Source organism: Phyllopteryx taeniolatus, chromosome 18 (genome assembly GCF_024500385.1).
Source record: "Phyllopteryx taeniolatus isolate TA_2022b chromosome 18, UOR_Ptae_1.2, whole genome shotgun sequence".
Taxonomy (NCBI): domain Eukaryota; kingdom Metazoa; phylum Chordata; class Actinopteri; order Syngnathiformes; family Syngnathidae; genus Phyllopteryx; species Phyllopteryx taeniolatus.
The window spans coordinates 9,670,504-9,691,864 of NC_084519.1; the positions used below are offsets into that span (position 1 = coordinate 9,670,504).

Sequence of the window (21,361 nt, forward strand, 5' to 3'; positions counted from 1 at the left end):
TGGCTGGGGAAAGAGAAGTCTGGGCGTCCCTGCTAAAGCTACTGCCCCCGCGACCCGACCTCGGATAAGCGGTAGAAGATGGATGGATGGATGGATGGAACTTTATTTTTGGAAACCTGTAACAAAGCTTGCTGATACTCTATTATTATATTATTATTAGTAACATTTTTATAAACCAGTTGCTTTCTTTACATTCTCTTTTATTTTTTATACAAAATAATGCTACTTTTCTTTGTTTAAAATGCATAACAAAAAAATGTTTTTTTTTGTTCAGAGGACAGAATGGATTAAAAGCATTTCAATTAATAACAATGGGGGGGACATTGATTTGATATAAAAGTAAACTGAGATGCGAACTTTGTCACAGAACGAGTTAAACTCGTTAGCCAAGGTACCACTGTAATAAATTTGTGGGATGCAGGCTAGCACACTGCATGAGACAGATCAGCTCCTAAAATGAGCCAATTTCATGGCAAAAGAAAAAGAAAATTCTGTAAAAAAATGTTTGGAATTCTTGATCCTTGCGGTATTTTGACAAAAGCATGACACAGACAATATGACACAGACCTAGGATTAGATACCTGTGAAACAAAATTTGGAGGAAGCAGACAGTCCTAAAGGAGCTAAAGTCCTTCTTAATTGTTGTTTATTGATTTGTGTTTTTTTTAAAAAGTATCTGACAAAAACGAAATATCAGTACATAATTCAACACATATTTTTGGGCAAAAGAAAGTGGTGGAGGATTCCTGTGGCTCGGTCACATCTCGTCTCAGAGTTTGAGAAAAGCCTCCAGTTGTTCCATCTCAATTGCATTATTGAACGCCTCCATGTCCTAAATTGGAAAATGACAACATGCACATTACATGTATTCATTCACAAAATGCTGAGAACGCTGAGTCACAGTGCTTCTTATTTACACGCATGCATAATAATAATATTTAAGAGTATCTCCTTTAGATAGTGCGGGTGTTTATTATAAGGTGTTTATTGGAGCGGAGGCATTTATTTGTACCGTCATATTTTATATTTAGTAAGATTACTTAATTTCAGCGAGTATGGGGTGGTCATTGGCCGAAAGATATTCATTAGACAGGAGGTGTTTAAGCAAGGTATATTTGAACACAAACGGTGGAGGAACACATATCGATAGAAAATACCAGTTCCACAAACCTCACAGGCATATATTCTTTATCATCCACAAAAAAATGACTAATATTGCCGCATCTTACTGAGTCACTTAGATTAGTAGAAGAATACATCAGATGGTTGTCAAAGGTAAGGTGTTTATTGGAGAGGAGGATTTTTTTTCATAATTTTAAAAAATGGAATGTAAATGGGCATATGGATATGGGAGCAGCTCTTCTTTTCCCATCAACATTTCTACCACAAAGTCAATACAACGATTGAACAGACCAGAGATAATTTTAGGGCGTGTTGTGGTCTACCGTTTTTTTTGCTGTCATGTACTGCCCTGCAGTACCATTTTGGAGCCTGGATGGCGCTTTGCGCCCTCTCGTCCTCTTTCTCCCCTCCCCTCTCTGTTTCAGCTTCTCCTCAAGCCACGCACCTGTCTCCAATCAACCCTCATCACCACCTACATTTAAGCCTGCCTGTTCCCGGAAATCCTCGCCAAAGTATTGCAGCCTCTCCTAGCGGTACCACGGCCCATCGTACTCATGTAAGCTACTCAACTCCTCGTTCCCTTGTTAACTCTTGTGTCTCCTCGTTCCCAGTGTTCCTGACCCACGTCGTTCCTGCCAGCCCCCTGTTCTGTCCACTGCCTGCCACCTGTCCATGCCGCCGACTGTCAACACATCCAGGACCACTTCCATAACTTTTGCTCCATAAACTGTTCAATATTCTACATCAGCGTCTGCCTGCTCTTGGGTTCAGCTACTTCCCACACCTGACAGTTGCAGTGTTGTAATAGTTCAAATATTGATTTTAGTTCCCACACACCCGTGACTAGCAGAGAGGAATTGCAGAGTTGGGGGGAAAACAAAAAAATAACCTTACCCCGCAGTATGTGTCCCCGTTGCATATTTGTGGGGGCAAAGCGGTCGGGTTCCCTGCTATCTTCCTCATTAAATCTTTATCTGCAGGATTCTGGGCAATGTCCACCCTCTCAAAGGGGATCTTCTTGGACTCGAGGACCATGAAGATTCTTAGCTGGTCATTCCTTAACTGGAGTAAAACAAAATAATTAAATCAAATAAAAAATTGGACACAGTTGGCAAAAGTCATGAGTAAAAGGGAAGAATACTCTACCGAATTGGAGCCGCTTACACTGGAGTAAAACACCTTGACTGGCATGGCTGCAAGTTTAACAACAACAACAACAAAAAACTCTTGATTTAAAGAAGAGACGTCCAGTAGCAGAATGTGTGTGTATGTGTGTGCGTGTGAGAAAGCAGACTAGGTAAGCAGGTTTGGACATGACAAACCTGTGTGTATGGGCACACCCACTTTCCAGTTGTGACTTGTTGGCACACACAAACAGACAAAAATGAAGAAGCGCTTCACTATAAGAAATAAAGTTTTATTGTTGTGGGCATTTACAAACATAGCTAATCATAATAAAAAAATAAACAATTCCAGCACTAAAAATGAGGGGAAAATATTCATGGGTGGGGGCTGGGGGCCGGGGGGCTTTTACTACTTCAAGCCAATGAAGTCATAGTTGAAAAAATAACACAAGAGTTACTGTATTATAAGCAGCCCACGTCCTCAAATTGAGGAAAGGGGATTTACTGTATTTACGACTGAGAGCATGAGATGCTGATTAGAGGGAAGGCATTTATTAAGGAGTAATTTATTTGTTCAAATGCCCTTTATATTAGTATTAATTTACTGTAATTTCTCATGTATAATGCGCATATTTCCCCCCCAAAGATTGTCAAAACTCAATAGTGCGCATTGTTCATAGGTATAAGGGGAAATGGAAAAAACTTTACCATTTTATAAATGCATGCCGCCATCTAGAGGTTATGAAAAAGCTGTATACTTTCATTCCAAAATGCCACCACCCCCTCGAGGTTATGAGAAAGGTGTACATTTTCATTCTAATATGCCACCGGCACCTTGTGGTTATGAAAAAGATGTAGCCTACACTTTCATTCCAATATGAGAAGGGTACGAATGACTGCATGTATGTACAGTTGTGCTCATAAGTTTACATACTCTGGCAGAATTTGTGATTTTTTTAATTAATTTTTTAATATGACTGATGACTGAACAACAACCATCATTAATTTCTTTATGGTTATGTTTTGTTTAATGATAATGCTTTTCTGAAATGCTTGACCGTTTAATTTGAATCCCATTAAAATAAAATTAAATGTGTTTCGCCTCGCCCTTCATCCATCCATCCATCCATTTTCTGAGCCGCTTCTCCTCACTAGGGTCGCGGGCGTGCTGGAGCCTATCCCAGCAGCGTGCTGGAGCCTATCCGATGACAGCCTATCCCAGCTGTCATCGGACAGGAGGCGGGGTACACCCTGAACTGGTTGCCAGCCAATCGCAGGTCACATACTAACAAACAACCATTCGCACTCACAGCCACACCTACGGGCAAATTAGAGTCTCCAATTAATGCATGTTTTTGGGATGTGGGAGGAAACCGGAGTGCCCGGAGAAAACCCACGCAGGCACGGGGAGAACATGCAAACTCCACACAGGCGGGGCCGGGGATTGAACCCGGGTCCTCAGAACTGTGAGGCTGACGCCCTAACCGTGCCGCCCTCGCCCTTCATGTTTTCTTTAAAGAATTGTACACATCTTACAAATTCTGCTATGTGTGTTTCCTTATTTACTAAATAAAAGTAGGGCTGTGAAATAAGAGCAAGTAAATAAAAATAAAGTATTACTTGATCAAATAAAGTGCTTAACTTCAGAATAATTATTTGAAAAAAAACTAACAAAATACAGATAATACTTCATGTTCTGATCATATGGGAAGAAGCAAAATCATGCATTGTAAAAACGCATTACACATAGGTAGAAGGGTTTTCCAGAATTATGACGTCAACTTTGGGGGTGCGTATTATACATGGGTGCACATTTTACACGACAAATTACGGTACTTTAGACTATGTCATGTTTAATAAAGGCATTTATAGAGGGCTTTAATTTTTACAAATACATTTTAGTGAGCCATTTATTAAAGTTTGTGAGTTTATTAGAAAGGAGGTGTTTTTAAGAGGCAAGATGTTTCATATTTTCCATAAAATGCATTTACAGTAATATTTAATATTACTTTAGAGAGTATGCATGTTTGAAAAATGTAACATGAGAGAGGCGGCCTTGTATTTGTACAAATTAATTTGATAGTTTTCATAAAAATTACATCGGAGCATGAACCATTTATTGTAATTATTAGAGAGAAGCAATTCATCAAAGGCAACATGTTTAATATTATGTAACACATTTATTTGTGCAAAGGCATTTAATCTTACCTGACTTCAGAGAGATTGAGGGTGTTTACTTTAGGTGATGTGTTTAGTAGAGAGGAGGCTTTTATTTGCACTCATGCATTTTATGATAATTGGCATATCTGAGGTAAATATGGTGTTAAATTTGATTTTAAAAAGCTCTTTCCAATACGTACTTTATGTTTAATAGTACGGATTCAATTGCAAAATTGTGTCCGAATAAACTTGTCACACTTCATGAAATCCGCCTAGCAACAAGTGACCTCTGTGACGTGACCAGAAATCTGATCAATCCTGCTGCAGCGCTTGGTTACTAAAAAGCAATTAAGGCATAATGTATTATTTATAAAATAAGAATAAAATAAAATATTAAAATTTTACCAATCCAGCAATATTAAGACAGTGTACAAAGCTGAGGAACGATATCGTTGTTAATATATTTTGTAGTGTAAAGTGTGGCATGTTTAAAGACACAACATCAGGAGTAAACGAGTGGTTCCAGCTCATAACACACTCGGCCGGCCAGGTCCTCAGGGACCGTCTCCACGAAGTTCTCAGAGTCCACCTCAGCAGTCTTGTCCGTCGGAAGGCTTTGAGCACCTCCCTCGTTGGTGGGTGTGCTGCTATCCCTGAGAGAGGTAAAACGATGACAATTTGGTCACCCATTTGAGATTTAGGCATGAAAGCATCTTCTTTTCCCTACCTGTCCTCAAGCCCTCCGTTGCCCGTGTCTTCTGAGTAAGCTTTCGTGGCTCCTCCAAATCGGTTGCTGAACTGAATCAAGGTACCTGCAAGGGAAAGCAAAACATCAAGTCAGAAAAATAAAAAACAACTAGCTCTAAGTCGGCGGCACGGTGGCCGACTGGTTAGAGCGTCAGCCTCACACTTCTGAGGACCCGGGTTCAATCTGGGATAGGCTCCAACACGCCCGCAAACCTAGTGAGGATAAGCGGTAAAGGAAATGGATGGACTCCGGTATCCTCCTACATCCCAAAAACATGCGGGGTAGGTTGATTGGAGACTCTAATTTGCCCGTAGGTGTGAATGTGAGTGCGAATGACTCTTTGTTAATATGTGCCCTGCGATTGGCTGGCGACCAGTTCAGGGTGTACCCTGCCTTTCACCCGAAGATAGCTGGGATAGGCTCCAGCACGCCCGTGACCCTAGTGAGAATAAGCAGTACAGAAAATGGATGGATGGATGTTTTATCATATTTTTGTACAATACAGTGCTATTTGTCTAAATTGTGGTGGCTTTTGGGGGGCTGTAATGGATAAATGGCATTTCAACAAATTTCATTTGGGAAAATTTATTTATTGTATAGTGCTTTCTATTTATTTATTTTATTTATTTATTGTCAATTTTCAGCTAACTTCTGGAGAGAGGAGACATACTTACCAGCATGCTGCCTTTGTCTTCTCCAGACCAGATAACCCACAATGACAATTAGCAGCAGGAGCACCAACCCACTCACCAGTCCTGAGACCACTGACGAAGAAGATGCAGCTGTGGGCGATCAGATAGAACATATGTTTGAGCCCAGGAAAAACGTATGGGAAACCTTCAGAGCTCTTTGGGTCTTACAGACAACGTTGATATAAAGAGACATAGAGGGTGTGGACCAAAAAGCCTTGGAGGAGATGTTAACGGCGTAGTGACAGATGTAAGCTCCTTGGTCTTTGTCCTCTATGTCGGGGAATTCGAACAAGGCCACGTAAAAAACGGTGTGTCCGAACGCTGCCTTGGAAGTGGTGGCGTTGGTGTTGGTGTTCTTCAGATAGAACATGCCGTGAGGGTACAGGGAATGGACGGAGCATGTGACGGAGAAGCTGCTGCCTCGTGTGACTGACACCTCCCGAGGGGTGTAGATCACCATCACTTGGAAGGTGGTCATGGATATGAGCGGCTTCTCCAGCGAGACTGGAAACAAAGATGGAGAAATGTCGCAGTGGAAGTAGCAAGCATACAGAAGACGTTCAAGTAGAAGCAAGCACCTTTGATGATTAGTTCCATGGGATCTCCTTGAGGATAGTAGATTATGTTACCGTCCACTTTCTTCTGGTACTCGCAGAAGTACGAGCCCTGGTGGCTGAAGTTTACTCTTGGCAAGCTGAAGGTGGCCCCCTCACTTTCGCTATACTTGTGGAGCTTCAATGACCCCTGTAACCTTTTCAGCAAGAAGGTGCCGCCTATGTGCTCAGTCAGGATGGTGCAGGTGAACTCCACATTGTCACCCCAGTTGACCACCGCGGATGGACTCACTGTGATCTGAGGCTTCTCCAGAGCGCCTGAGAAAATAGGGGTGGCACGATAATGAATGTTTTTTTGTAGATTAATTGTGTCTTGCATCAACACAGGTAAAAGGGCATACGGTTTATGATGGAATTCCATTCCTACTCTGGCAACGTAGCCCGTATTTGTAAGCAAGAACATGTCAGTTTCTCACTCTGGTCTAGCTTTCATATTAGAATGCAAAGTAATTTTGACATTCATGTACAGTGGTCCTAGTATCAAGATTTGTGTAATATTACCCATTTTCTAACATAAAACCAGGAAACGTCGACTTTCATTTCGTGTTAAAATCTGTAGGTTATATTATAAAGGTCTGTGGACCAAGTAGAGAGCCTTGTGAAACACCACAAACAACTGAGTTGAAAGGGAGGACATTTGAGGGGGTCTTCGGTTTACGACTGCGTTTCATTCCTATGCCAGGGCCGTAACCTGTATTTGTAAGTAAGTCAGAACATGCTGCAGTTTATCACTATCATCCGGCATTCCTATTAGAACATGCCTATGAATATTCTCATTCATCCAGGTCATTTCCTTCTCAAGGCATTGACTCGATTGCAACTGGACTGTTCTGTTTGTCTTGGAAGATGTTTAGGCTTCTCATCCAAGCAGGCTTCATCAGTTCATCCAACAAGGCTTAGGTCGGACGGACTAGACTCCCCCCCCACCCACCCCTGCCAAAAAATAAATAAATAGCCTATCCTATGAGAACACGAAGTAATTTTGACATTTATCTCCAGCGGACCTAGTATTGAGATTTGTGGTACACCACAAATTCTCGACTGTAACACCAGGAAATGTAAAGTGAGTAGCAAGCCTTGTAAAACGCCACCAGTTTTCTACTGGAACAGCAAATAATTATGACATTTCTGTAGATTAAAATGTACCTGTGCGGACCTAGTGAGACTTGTGGAACACTACCGTATCTATCTACAGGGGGTCCTGGGTTTATGGGAATTTTGTTTCGAAGGTTCGACCAGTGAGTTACCACGGTAAAATAAAGGGGAACAAAATATTATTTCCTATGGTCTTTCAATTGTCTTTCTATGAGGCTTCTTACCCAAACAGATGACTCCAGTGTCCTCAGAGTGTCCACAGTTATTTTCCCCGAAACCCTGATGAGTGCAGTGTGTGATGGCCAACTCCTGACCTTCGCAGACCACGTTGTCCAGCCATATTGGGCCAGTACCCCACCCGAAGTGCGCGTTGGAGGGGGCCGACACGGCATGGCCACAGCCTAGCTGTCGGCACACCACATCGGCAGCGGTCAGCACCCACTCATCGTCGCACACAGTCCCCCACAAGCCGCCGTGGAACACCTCCAACCGACCGGAACATCCACTCCAGCCGTCAACCAGCTGTATCTTTTCTGCGAGTGGAAACACAAATGGACAAATAACAGAGCGGATCAACATCCAACTTGGTTTAACACAAAAAAAGTGGTTGCGTAGCGGAAGGTTGCTCTCAACTAAAATTTCCAAGCAAAAAAATTGACCAAGCGACGGCTCGTTACTCGAAAAACTTGAGGTACTCCTCAGTCAAGGTGTGACTATGTATGATTGTATGAATTGCTTCACCTGCACAAGAAACACCCACGTCATGATCATGCTCGCACGTTGACCTGGTGAAACCCTTGAACGAGCACTGGTGAAGAGTGGTGGCATTGGCGAAACAGGCATCACTGGCCTCCACCACGGGCCCACTGCTTTGGCCGTAATGGGCGCCGCCATGGACGCTCACCACGCGACCGCACTGCAAATGATCGCACACCAAGTCGGACTTAGCAAGGTCCCAGTGGTCGTCGCACACCGAGTGCCACGCGTTGTCGTGCTGGACCTCCACTCTGCCCGTGCACTCAACGTCACTGTTCACCAAGCGCACTTCCAAGCTGTCTGCGGGAGGCAAGTAACAGGACTGAATGAATGGAGGTTTTTGGCACTACCACAGCAATCTTTAGACACAAAGCACATACAGTAATGTTAATAATTACGGTAACATCTATTCTAACTTCAGTTAGCCCGTCTAGGGTATTTCGCATTATACTGCATATCAGTATTAAACTAGCAGCCTTTTGACAGTAAAATTAAATGGTTTGGTCTAACATTTTGGTGTTTAAAAAAACAATGTTTAGTTCTCTTCTGTTTAATGGGCCTGTTTTACAGTAAATTTCAACTGGGAGTGACAAACATTTTGAAGCACGCTATGCCTCTTATTTGGAGAACAGTGAGAGCGAGAGAGTAATAACAAAAGGAATACTTTGAAATGGGATTTTCAAAGTGTTAATAGGTTTAAATGTGTTTAAGGTATATGGGAAGGGTAAAACGAGGGGTGCAACAATTAATTCATTAATCAGCAACTCATCGATTATCAAATTAATTGACAACTATTTTGATCGTTTAATCATTTAGAGACCTTGATTAACTTAAAATTGTCAAAATCCTGGGAATTTCAGTTTCTTACCGCTAAATATTCTCGGATTCCATTAGTCTCGATGAAAACAGACTGATTGTCTTTGTGTTTAATCAAAATAAGACATTTGCAAAATCTGCTTTTACTTTGGAAAAGAATGATAAACGTTCTTGCCTATTTTCTGACATTTTATGGACCAAACCAGGAACTGCATCACCATCAGTTTGTTTTTGCATTTTCCGCACTGTCAATTTGAAATAATGTCCTGTTTTGTTTTTTTTTTGTTTTTTTTTAATAAAGGGATCTGATTCATCAATTAATTGAAAATATAATCAGCAGATTGATTATTAAAATTGTTCATTAAACTTTAAAATAACTGTTTCTTTATATGATCTCTCTATATTGTGGGTTTTCACCAGACCCAAGTGGATCTGGAACATATCCCCTCTATAAATGGGAGTATTACTATATGGAATTTCCCCACCAAATTTCACGGTAACTGAAACTGACTTTGATTGGCGCTTCTAAGGCAGATGTCAGATATTCTGATTTTCTTTTGTCTTTTAAATCCAACATCAGCATCCACGCAAATCGTTTTCATGATGTAGCCTGTCACCTGAGCAGATGACACCGGCGAGTGACGTGGTGTTGCACGATCTCTCCTGGAAGGAACTTTGCGCGCACTGCGCCAACGTGGACTCCATCCCGCTGCATTCGATCTGCTCGATCCAGACGTGTCCCGAGCCGGGGCCGTACTCCGTCCCTGAAGTGATCTTATGGACAGTGCCGCAATTCAGCTGCTTGCACACCACCGCCGCATCATTGCTGTCCCACATTTCACTGCAGACGTCCCCCCAGCGGCCATTGTTGTAGAACTCCACCCTCCCTGTACAATGGTTGTGGCCACCGGTCAACCTCACGTTGCCTGTGGAAGTAGCACCGACATGTTCAGTATAGTGCTGTGAAAATGCATTTGCCCTATTGCTGATTTCTGATTTTCTTGCACATTCATTAAATAAGGTGGATCATCAAGCCGATTTTAATGTCTCACAAAGACAACCCAAGTGGAGGTTGACAGTTACTTTTTCACATAGAGGCCTTGCTAAATAAAATTTTCATTTAGAAACTTCATTATGTGTTTACTTGGTTTTCTTCGTGGGATTTTATATTTGTTTGAGCTGATCTGATTGAAAATCAGAAATCAGTAAGGGGGCAAGTACAATAATCAGAAAAAAAAACTCTACCTTAATAGAATAATTCAAGACTATTTCTGTAAATATTACAATTTGTGTAAAATTGTGATTTGTCACACTGTCAATGTATTATGAATTCTTTCTCAATTTAGTTTTTAAATTTAATTTAGTTTTAAAATTTGTCTTGTCACAATGCAAAAATTCAGATTTTCTTTTAATAAAATACAACTATTGAAAATTATAATAATAATATCCATCCATTGTCTGTACCGCTTTATCCTCACAAGGGTCGCGGACGTGCTGGAGCCTATCGCAGCTATCTTCGGGCAGGAGGCGGGGTACACCCTGAACCGGTCGCCAACCAATCGCAGGGCACATAAACAAACAACCATTTGCGCACACATTCACACCTACAGTCAATTTAGAGTCTTCTGTCAACCTACCACGCATGTTTTTGGGATGTGGGAGGAAACCGGAGCAGATTTTTTTTATCCACTTAATATAATCCATACATTTTCTACACTGCTTATCCTCACTAGGGTCGCAGGTATGCCGGAGCTTTTCCCAGCTAACTGTGGCTAGGAGGCAGGGTACACCCTGAACTGGTTGCCAGCCAATCACATGGCACATATAAAAAAAACAATCATGCACACTTACATTCATACCTACGGACAATTTAGAGTCTTAAATTAACCTTCCATGCATGTTTTTGGGAGGTGGGAGGAAACCGGAGTAGCCGGAGAAAACCCACGCAGGCATGGGAGATCATGCAAACTCCAGAAAGGCGAGGTCGGATTTGAACCCAGGTCAACCAGTCGCCAACCAGTCGCCTACCGTGCCGCCCACTTAATATCATATCATATCATATCATAAATAAAATAATTCTTTAAAACCGATTTTATATTTACTTGTGTTGTTTCTGTGAGATATTAAAATTGGTTTGATGATCTGAAACAGGTGTGATAGCAAAAAAAAAAAAAAAAATTGCGGGAAAGGGTGCAAATACTTTTTCACGGGTCTTGTACAGCGCACATCGATACACACAAAACACAATGTGCTTCGGTAGTAACATTTACCTGAGCATTGGACAGATGCCTCCTCGGCGAGATCGTGGCCACTTCGAACATACTCCCGCAATGAGCACTGCGTGATTGAAGTCTCCCTCCCGTTGCAGCCAATTTTGTACACATGTACGGCACCACTTTGCCCGAAAGAGCCCGACACCTTCACGGGATCGCCGCAGTGCATCTCCCGGCACACTACTGCCGCTTCATGCAGCCCCCACTGGGGGTTGAACACCGACCACCAGTGGCCTTGCTGGTGGACCTCCACCCGTCCCGAACACTGGTTGGTACCATTTATCAGTCTGATGGTTGCTAGAAAGACCAAGAAAGCCAATCAGGAATGAGTTAGGTGCAAATGTGGAAATACAGCTGACACTATGAACTCAAACTGACGAGCATTAACTGGCCGTCATACTCAGCCCACACGCTATGGCTTCCTAAGATTTTTTTGTGGGTCTACTCATGATAGATCTGACTAATACGTTTCATCTTCCTAATTGAAACGTGCTTCAGGAGATAGATTTTCTCGAAAGGATCCCTTAAAATGGGCAAAATGACACTAAAAAATGCCACTTTAGACCAAAATTGCAAAATGTTGCTCCATACTTGGCAATTGAACACGATTTCTAGGAGTTGTTCATCTCTGAGGGACCCCTGGAAATGGCCAAAATAACCTTCCAACCCAAATGAGGGACTTCCTGTGTCTTTTTAGGGATGAGTTCTTGAGACATTTTAGTGAAATTACTTATGATAGCTATGGCTATTAAGTTTCATTATCCAAGATGAAACTGGCTTCTGGGGCTGGTTTTTCTTGGAAGGACGCTTGAAAATGGCCAAAATTATGCCAAAATGGCCATTTTAGGCCAAAATTGCAGACTTTTCTGCCATGGGTTCTTGAGACTTTTTTGTGGGTCTACTCATGATACATGGGTCTCGGACATTTCATGTTCCAAACTGAAACTGGCTTTGGGGGCTGCATTTTCTTGGAAGGACCCCAGGAAATGGTCAAAAGGACCCTAAAATGGCTGCTTCAAACCAAAACTGCAGACATATTTTTAGGAATTGGTTCTCCAGACTTGTGGGTGTACTAATCATTCACATGGCTTGTACATTTTATGTTACTTCATGAAACTGCCTTATCTTGAATTTTCTTGGAAGGACCCCTGGATATGGCCAAATTATCCTAAAATGGCCGCTTCAAAACTAAATAGCAGACTTGCAGTCCCTTTATAGAAATGGGTTCTTAAGACTATTTTGTGGTTCTAATCATGATAGACGTGGCTCAACAAAATCAAGTCCGAACTCAAACTGGCTTTGAGGGCTGATTGTTCTTGGAAGGACCTTTGGAAAGAGCAAAAATGACGCTGTAATGGCCAATTCAAACAAAAATGACAGACTTCCTGTGTCTTTTCGGGAATAGCTTCTTGAGACTTTTTTGTGGGTCTACTTCATGACAGACATGCCTACCCAAATTCATGTTGCTATGTAAAACTGGCATCAGGGGCTGAATTTTGTTTGAAGAAATGGCCAAAATGATCCTAAAATGTCCACTTCAGACCAAAATGACAGACTTTTCTGTGTCCTTTCAGGTACGGGAAATTTTGGAAATTAAAGCCAACAACCGCAACAGCAAACAAATGATGAACAAAATCATCTAGTCATATTCAAAGAAGGGGTCCAAGGCATTTATTGCCATCACCAAGATTGCTCACCTGAGCACATCACTGCAGCGTCTTCGCCGTGATTGCAGTTGTTATCGCCGAAGGATGAATGCGCGCAGTTGCTCAAAGACGACTCGTTGCCCACGCATTCCACGTCATCCAGCCAGATTTCTCCCGCGCCTTCGCCAAAATAGGCACCTGATTTGGCCGTCATGGCCGTGCCGCAGTCCATGGCTCGGCACACCACTTGAGCGTCTCGAATGTCCCACGAGTCGTCACACACCGTCCCCCAAACGCCATCGTGGTAGAATTCCACTCGGCCCGAGCATCGGTCCGTGCCGTTGACGAGCCGTACTGTGGGAGTGCCTGCGGACGGATTGGCATGCGCACGGTCACCGCTACGTTTGATTCCATAAAACTAACTATTGGCTTGTCCCCTTTTGGCTTGCCACAGCGCATCCTCCTTTTCCATGTAACCCTATCACCTGCATTCTCCTCTCTTACCCCAAATGCCCTCATGTCTTCCCTTACTTCATCTATCAACCATTTCTTAGGTCTTCCTCTAGCTCTCTTGCCTGGCAGCTCCATCCCATCATCCTTCCACCCATATACTCACTCTCTCTGCTCTGGACATGTCCAAACCATCAGTCTGTTCTCTCTAACTTTGTCTCCAAAACATCTCATTTTAGCTGTCCCTCTGATGAGCTCATTTCTAATCCTATCCAACCTGGTCACTCCTCGAGAGAACCTAAACATCCTTATTTCTACCACCTCCAGCTATGCTTCCTGTTGTCTCTTCAGTGCCACTGTCACTAATCCGTACTTCCTAGCTAGCCTCACCACTGTTTTACACGCTTTGTCCCTTCATCCTAGCAGAGACTCTTCTGGCACACAACACACCTGACACTTTCCTCCACCTGTTCCAACCTGCTTGAATCTGTTTCTTCACCTCCTTACCATACTCACCATTGCTCTGGACTGTTGACCCCAAGTATTTAAAGTCCTTCACCCTCGCTATCTCTTCTCCCTGTAGCCTCACTCTTCCCCCTCCACCGCTCTCATTCATGCACATATATTCTCTTACTTCTGCTAATCTTCGTTTCTCTTCTTTCTCCAAATTACAACAGATATTGCAATGAACAAATTCTACATAGTGTACAGTACTTCTGTTCATTACTGCATTATTATCATCTTTTGACACTTGTTTGGCAGTTCAAAATGTGTCTTACCCACACATGAAAGCGAAACCCCTTGGCACTTCTCGGTGGTTTCCTGGACGCTGCACTGAGAGAATGAGGTGGCACCACTCGGACAGGTCCCCCTGTATTTCCTGAGCTGGCTTTCGCCGAAGTACTCGATGGATTTGTTAAGACCTCCGCAGTTGAGCTCCTGACATACCATGATGGCCTCCTTGGTGCCCCAGTTGTGATCACACAACTTGCCCCACTCGTTGTTGTGGCGGACCTCCAGGCGGCCCGAGCAGAGTGAGCTCCCGTTGGTCAGTCGGAGTGTTTCTGGAAGAAGAAGAAAAAAAAAAGACATGCTTTTTCTTTGTTTTTTTGTGTGTGTATAATGCCACCACAGAAGGGCCATGTTTCAATACTTTTGGAGGGGAGTGTAGTAAGCACCTGAACATATGACGCCGGCATCCTCGCTATGGCTGCAGTCGTGCTCCCCAAATCCTCTGTGCGAGCACTCACTTAGCGACTTCTCCTGGCCTGTGCACTCCATATCGTCCAGCCACGTTTGCTCGTCGCCGCTGCCAAAGAAGGCCTTGTACTTGACTTCCAGGGGAGCCCCACAGCCCATCTCGCGGCATGCCACGGTCGCCTCCTGGATACCCCATTTGTCGTCGCACACCGTCCCCCACTGGTCCGAGTACAAGAGCTCCACTCGGCCCGAGCAGCGGTTGGTCCCGTTGACCAGACGAATGGGTTGGCTGTCTTTCAGGCACAAAGAAATTGGACTCAAAAGGGAATATATTGTGGAAAGTTTCCTTTTTAATGGCTTGCGTTAAACAAATTAGTTGGTCTTCTGTATTGCAGCGGTGGGTACTTTGCTTCAAGTAGATTTTTCAAGTACTGTATGTGTACTTTCAAACTATTTTTAACTTTTACTCCCTACATTTGAAAACTGGTAGAACTTTCTATGCCTTACTTTGTCAAAATAGGCTAGTTACTTTTTTCCACCTCCACGGAGGATGACATGTCTTAAAAAGTCGATAAAGTTAACCGCGGTTACTTATAAGGCGGAAAATCAGGCGATGATAATGATAAATGATTAGTGGCAAATGAGTTTTCTTGTGCCAGCCTAAAACGCACTAGCATCTGGCGTTCAAAAATTCCCCATATACTCGGTCAAAACGGGTATTGTATATAATTGATTTGAAAATGCACTTTTTTTTTTGTTTTATTATTGAGTACATTTGAGTTTGTATTTTTTTTTACTTTTACAAAGGTTTTGATGAACATTTTCTTTAAGTATCTGTACTTCTTCCAAGTACGGAGTCTGAGTACTTTTGTCACCTCAGCTGCATTGTAAAAAAATTAAATCAATAAAACAAAGATTGGTTTCATAAAGTATAATTAATGTATGCAGTGGAGTATTTGTGTTGGATGTGTGCCTTTAAGGGTCATGGCCTAGTGAGTGAGATCAGGATCTCGAGTTGGGTTGGCTGGTTATAGCTTGTGTGAATGTCTGGGCGTGAGTTGTGGTCTACAGCTGCTCCTTAAGAGTGTTGTCATCTTCTATTTGTGTTTGCATCCGCGCCTCCCACATGCGAGGGCATTACAATAACATAATGGCTCTTTCTTTTTTCACTTCACTTGAGCACCTGGGTATCCAGAGCTCATTAAAATCTTGGCTCTAATGTCAAAGCAAAAACATTTAAATGAAAAAATTGACCAGTTGACGGTATGAACTTGAAAAACTCGTAAATCAAGGTTAAATGAATCCACATTGAATCTCGACACGGCTGGCTTACTGTAGCAGGAAGCGGTGGCATCAACGCAGTGGTCTCTGATGGACTTGTGCGAGCATTGCGAGATGGAGCTCTCGTTGCCCGAACAGGTGGTTTTCATCCCTAAGAGGTCGCGCGATTCTCCAAAATACAGGTTTTCAGCAGAAACCAGAGGATTTCCACAGTTGAGCTCCTTGCACACCACCTTGGATTCGGGCACGCCCAGGTCAGCGCACACTTTGTTCCAGTGGCCGTCCAGGAAGAGCTCCAGTCGGCCGTTACACCGATTGCTTCCGTTGATCACTCGCACGTGATCTGCAACGCACAATCACATGCTACTAGCTTTATAATATAAAATAAATGACATTCTAAAACATCCACAGAAATTACTGCAATATATTCATGAAATATGATCATTTTTCCTCCTTACAAATTTACAACTTTATTCTTAAAAAACGACAACTTTATTCATAAAGTACTAAAAGTCACTCATAATATGATAATTTTTTCCCCTGGCAAAATTATTACTATTTTTAAGCTTCGACTTCATTCTTCATAATACGATTATTACCCTCGTAAAATGTCAACATTACTTACAGAAAAAAGTATTTGTTGTAATATAACATCGTTGTCCTGTAAAATTATGATTTTATTCTGCAAAATCTGCAAAAAAATGACAGTCCCTAATAATAGCCATGAAAAAAAATTCTGAAAAAATAAACAAAAATAAGTGCGTGATTGTGTAAAAAAAGAAAATACAAATAAAAAAGAAAACACAAATAAGCGGAGTTTTTCCACATATAATGGGCATAAAGAAAAATTTAATCTGGGAACAGGTGAATTCGCAAACGTCGAACCACGAATATGTGGAGGTCCGTTGTATGACTATTTTCTTTATCTTTCAATGTTTTAATAATATTTCATGATCTTGTTTTTTTTCCTTCTTTCACTATGTAGTTTGTATTTCATACATCACAATCAGGTCTTATGAAATCTGCTTCGCAAAAAGTGGCTGTACAAGTACAGTACGTTATTTATTTTTTTCCCCTTGTAAAATTACTATTTTTGTAAAAATGACAATTTAAACATCCATCTATCCATTTTCTGTACCGCTTTATCCTCACAAGGAGCCTAGCCCAGCTATCTTTGGGTGAGAGGCGGGGTACACCCTGAAATGGTCGTCAGCCAATCGCAGGGCACATGGAAACAACCATTCGCACACGCATTCACACCTAAGGGCAATTTAGAGTCTTCAAACAGCCTACCATGGATGTGGGAGTAAAGTGGAGCACCCGGAGAAAACCCACGAAGGAACCCCGGTCCCCAGAACTGTGAGACAGATGTGCTAACCATTTGTCCACCGTGCCAGCACAACTTAAACAGTACAATTAAAAAATGATAATAATAAATAAAAAGTTTTTTTAATTTTCTTTACCTTTCAAAATTTGTATAACTTTATTTCATCATCTTTTTTTCTTCCAATATGTACTTTGCATTTCAAACAGAGCAGTCATTCAGATGCTAACGTTATGCGTATAAAAAGCCATTTATTCACTCACGACTCAGTCTGACGAAATCTGCCTAGCAACAAGTCTTTAAAGGATTATTGATTACTTTTTTTTTTTCCTTGTAAAATGATTACAGTACTTCATTTTGTGAAAACTTTCAACTGAAGTGAGCGTGTGAATGGAAGGCAAATCTTACCCGAGCAGACCACACCGGCATCTTCGCTGTGACCGCAGTTGTTCTCCCCCAAGGGCCTATGCTGGCACTTGAGGATGGACAGTTCGCTTCCGGTGCACTGCACGTCATCCAACCAGATTCGGTCCTTGGCCTGGCCATAGTACGCGGCTTTCCGGATGGCCAGTGCGGAACCGCACTGCAGCTCGCGACACACCACCTGGGCGTTGGCCATGTTCCAGTGGTCGTCACAAACGGTGCCCCAGATGCCGCTGTGGAGGACCTCCACTCGGCCGGAGCAACGCGACGAATCGCGGCCCGCCAGCCTCACCGTAGCGCTGGAGCATTCTGGGAAATCGAAGTTGCTTTTAGAAGACGCCTTTTAAATTCAGAGCACCCCTGCTATATCGCAGTTCATCGGTTGTACCCGTTTTATCGCAGATTGTTCTTTTATGGGTTTTTAGGGTTTACGGGCAAGTTGGACTTCAAAGTTCCGTGCCTTCAGTGCAGTACCACGTTGTGGTACAACATACCACGTGGTACAACATCAGCTAAGAACTGTATCCAAAAATGCTCCCTTAATAAAGACAATGGTAAGAGCTAGCTCAATTTATATTTTATTCATCCGTAAGGGAAATATACTGTTCCAGTAGTCTGCACAAACACCACAAGGCAAAGCAGAGATGCCAAATTAGTACTAATAATTAAAATGTGGAAAAATATTAACCATGTTAAGTATACAGTGCGTACTGACCTGTACAGATGAACAGAGATAAAATACCTGAGGTAGAAATAAATGACAAACTGTGAGATATAATTGATCGTTTGTAACTTTATACATTTTTAACTTGAGCTACACCTACACAATTTCATGAAATCCAAAATTAAAACAATACAATGAAGATAAACTACTGCTAATACTTTACACAAATGGAGCTGAAACTTTACCTTTGAAATGTTTCAACTAAATAAAATAAAAATAAAAAAAGATTATTTGGGTACGATTACAAGTGGTGTCTCATGATCTATTTGCGGAAAATGTAAAGCCTTATCTCCCGAAACTACAAAATGATGTCCTTGTAACAATACAACATGGTATTATTTCTTATAAATTGTATATTTTTGCAAGATCCCGGATACAAGAGGCCCAAATGAGTTTCCTCCGCAGGGTGTCCGGGCTCTCCCTTAGCCATAGGGTGAGAAGGTCATCCGGGAGGGGCTCAGAGTAGAGCCGCTGCTCCTCCACATCGAGCTTCCTCCTTCCTAATTCACAACTATTTTCTTATTCAACTGCAACTTTATTTATCGTAATGTACGACCATATTTAGGTACAATTACGACTTTATTCTTGTAATAAGTGATTTGTCATAATGTAACTTCTTTCCCCACATAAGTCATAAATGATTTTTGTAAAAAAAATAAAAAAAAATCTCTTAATAACATTATTTTTTTATTCCTGTAAAAACTAAGTATTTTTGTCAAAGCCAGACTTTCTCATAACAATACAACTTTATTCAATTTAAATGAAGAATTTGTTGCATGTAATTAAAAACTATTTTCTTCCCCCCAAAAATCTGATGTCACCCCTGTCAATATCACAACTTTATTTGTGTAAAATTACAAGTGATTCTTCATGAAATTACGATGATTTAATTCCATCAAAATTATGAATATTTTTTTGTTAAAATGCAATTTCTCGTAACAATACAACTTTATTCTATTCTTTTTTTTCCCTCATGTCTATTTTCCCAGAGATGGGAAATGTATGTTTTGAATATTTTTCTCGTAATTTACTGGCCACCCCCCCCCCCCCCCCCCCCAAAAAATAGATTACTTTTGTAAATATTACAATTTTGGGTAAAATTACAAATAAATTCCCCTCATCTTCTGAAATTATCCCCCTCAAAAGTACGACTATTAAAAAAAATACAATTTTCTTGAAAATTACAATTTTATTCTCGTAATTTTTTTTTTTCTTAAAAGAGTTCAATCCTATTTTTGGAAAATTACATTTCTATTCTCATATATAATACTTTATTCGCGTAGGTCATAATATTACAACCATTCCGCTAAAAAATAAAATAAAAAATACTTTCTTAAAAAAGTATGACTTTTATTCTCATAAAAATACAATTTTACTCGAGTAAACCAAGCTATTTTCGCTTATAATTTGTGTACTTATAAAGATAACTTTTTTTAAGATATACCGGTATCTTTTTTTAAAATTCGTTTATTCTTATAAGATTATAACTTTGATATACTACTACTGTTTTCTGATGAAGGTAAATCAAAATATACTTCATCTACAACTTAATCCAATAGATTACGGCATTCATAGTAAGGGAGATAGGGAAAAAAGTAAAAACTTACCAATTGAAAGATAGCAAAGTAGTTTTTTGGCACAAACAGAGGTCATAATGTGTACTCAACGTAGTCCAAAACCCTGCCACAAATCAGGAAGAAATTGTTATGCATCACTGCCAAAATTACTGCTATTTACAGAAAGTCAAAAGTAGAAAACGTACCTGTTATGTCCTATTAATTTACGGGACAGGACGCCCACATAAACATGCAGTAATTGTTAGAAATAAGAAGTGTGTGGACTCGGACCGCAACAGTGTGTTGACATTTGGATAAATCATTAAAGGCGGACCATGACAGATGATTGTTTGACCCAATGTCTGCATAACCAAATGGAGATAACTCCTTAGTGCCATCCGTATCGCAGTTTTCAATTATTGTATTTATCTACATAACATTGGTATTTATTATTTCAAGGTATTTCCTGTCATATGGTAAGTTTACTCAAGTAAAATTAGATTTTTTTCCCCTCTAAAATAGAAATAGCTTACTTGTAAAATTTGACTTTATTTTATTCCACAATTTAAATTGTAAAATATTCTCCTTTATTTTTTGGAAAAATTCCAACTTTAAATTGAAATTACAAGTGACTTTTTTCATATAAAAGTAAGCTTTTTTTCTCATTATATATGAATATTGTCTCTTGAAAGGAGAACTTTATTTTCGTAAAATGTCCAACTTGATTCACATTAAATTACACGGTGTTTCTTGCAATAATACAACTTTTTTTCCTTGGAAAATTACAAAGTTGTTCTTGGAAAAAGTCTGTCATTTTTGTGCCATAAAATTACAGGATTTCGTTCAGTAAAATTACCTCTTTTATTCTGGTAATATACAGTGCGTACGGAAAGTATTCAGATCCCCTTAAATGTTTCAGTCATTGTTATATTGCAGCCATTTGCTAAAATCATTTAAGTTCCTGAAAATTCAGACCATTTGTCCTGTAAAATTACAACTCTATTCCATTCAAATTACACCCACCCTCCCACTTGTCATATGAATTTGTATTCCTGTATTGATTGCTGGGTAAATCATTGCAACGCGGGTTTTGATGGGAAATAACGAGTGTCGGGGGACAAGAGGACACCGAGCGATGCTCCAGTCAAAGTGCAAGCGAGTCATTGCGAAAGTTTGGCAGACAGGAGGGAACTCGTTTTGGCTGACCTTCAGTTGACCGTCATTCACCAAACAGACGGTAACAAGTGCAGCAGAACTTCTAAAGTCTAACTGATTGGGGGCGTAGCCTAAGCTTTGTGAAGATTTTCACTCTTGTAAATAGCACAACTTTGGGTAAAAATACATTTGATCTCTCATA

At 41.0% G+C, this 21,361-nt stretch overlaps 2 protein-coding genes and 1 long non-coding RNA gene across 3 annotated transcripts; 1 reads left to right on the forward strand and 2 right to left on the reverse strand.

Moving 5' to 3' along the window:
* Window positions 1-629: 629 nt before the first annotated feature.
* On the reverse strand, window positions 630-2,428 carry zgc:153284 (uncharacterized protein LOC751696 homolog). Its single transcript, XM_061753447.1, has 3 exons — window positions 2,269-2,428; window positions 2,017-2,184; window positions 630-832 (listed from the first exon to the last, which is right to left on the reverse strand). Exons 1-3 carry the CDS (start codon window positions 2,311-2,313, stop codon window positions 770-772), a joined length of 276 nt encoding a protein of 91 aa, XP_061609431.1. The 5' UTR covers window positions 2,314-2,428; the 3' UTR covers window positions 630-769.
* On the forward strand, window positions 1,427-2,381 carry LOC133468047 (uncharacterized). Its single transcript, XR_009785397.1, has 2 exons — window positions 1,427-1,655; window positions 1,734-2,381. It is a non-coding gene; the product is annotated as an uncharacterized LOC133468047 (long non-coding RNA).
* A 95-nt stretch (window positions 2,429-2,523) lies between the features above and the next one.
* LOC133468043 (scavenger receptor cysteine-rich type 1 protein M130-like) lies at window positions 2,524-20,411 on the reverse strand. The gene is made up of 17 exons (XM_061753440.1): window positions 20,211-20,411; window positions 20,056-20,128; window positions 18,440-18,466; window positions 17,710-18,033; window positions 16,030-16,320; window positions 14,675-14,989; window positions 14,276-14,560; window positions 13,098-13,412; window positions 11,398-11,697; window positions 9,745-10,053; window positions 8,297-8,611; window positions 7,780-8,088; window positions 6,425-6,718; window positions 6,015-6,350; window positions 5,829-5,936; window positions 5,134-5,218; window positions 2,524-5,059 (listed from the first exon to the last, which is right to left on the reverse strand). The coding sequence occupies exons 2-17, from the start codon at window positions 20,099-20,101 to the stop codon at window positions 4,909-4,911; spliced, it is 3,810 nt and encodes a 1,269-aa protein (XP_061609424.1). The 5' UTR covers window positions 20,102-20,128; window positions 20,211-20,411; the 3' UTR covers window positions 2,524-4,908.
* Window positions 20,412-21,361: the final 950 nt, after the last annotated feature.

What these genes read in the sequence shown, in the direction of transcription:
- zgc:153284 (XM_061753447.1), bottom strand. Translation starts at nt 2,313, where the DNA reads ATGCCAGTCAAGGTGTTTTACTCCAGTGTAAGCGGCTCCAATTCG. An exon ending in GTGTAAGCGGCTCCAATTCG is followed by an intron (nt 2,185 to 2,268) that starts GTAGAGTATTCT and finishes GTTTTACTCCAG; the next exon opens with TTAAGGAATGACCAGCTAAG. An exon ending in ACGGGGACACATACTGCGGG is followed by an intron (nt 833 to 2,016) that starts GTAAGGTTATTT and finishes TTTCCAATTTAG; the next exon opens with GACATGGAGGCGTTCAATAA.
- LOC133468043 (XM_061753440.1), bottom strand. Translation starts at nt 20,101, where the DNA reads ATGACCTCTGTTTGTGCCAAAAAACTACTTTGCTATCTTTCAATTG. An exon ending in TGCCGGCGTCATATGTTCAG is followed by an intron (nt 14,561 to 14,674) that starts GTGCTTACTACA and finishes TTCTTCTTCCAG; the next exon opens with AAACACTCCGACTGACCAAC. An exon ending in TCTTTATATCAACGTTGTCT is followed by an intron (nt 5,937 to 6,014) that starts GTAAGACCCAAA and finishes GATCGCCCACAG; the next exon opens with CTGCATCTTCTTCGTCAGTG.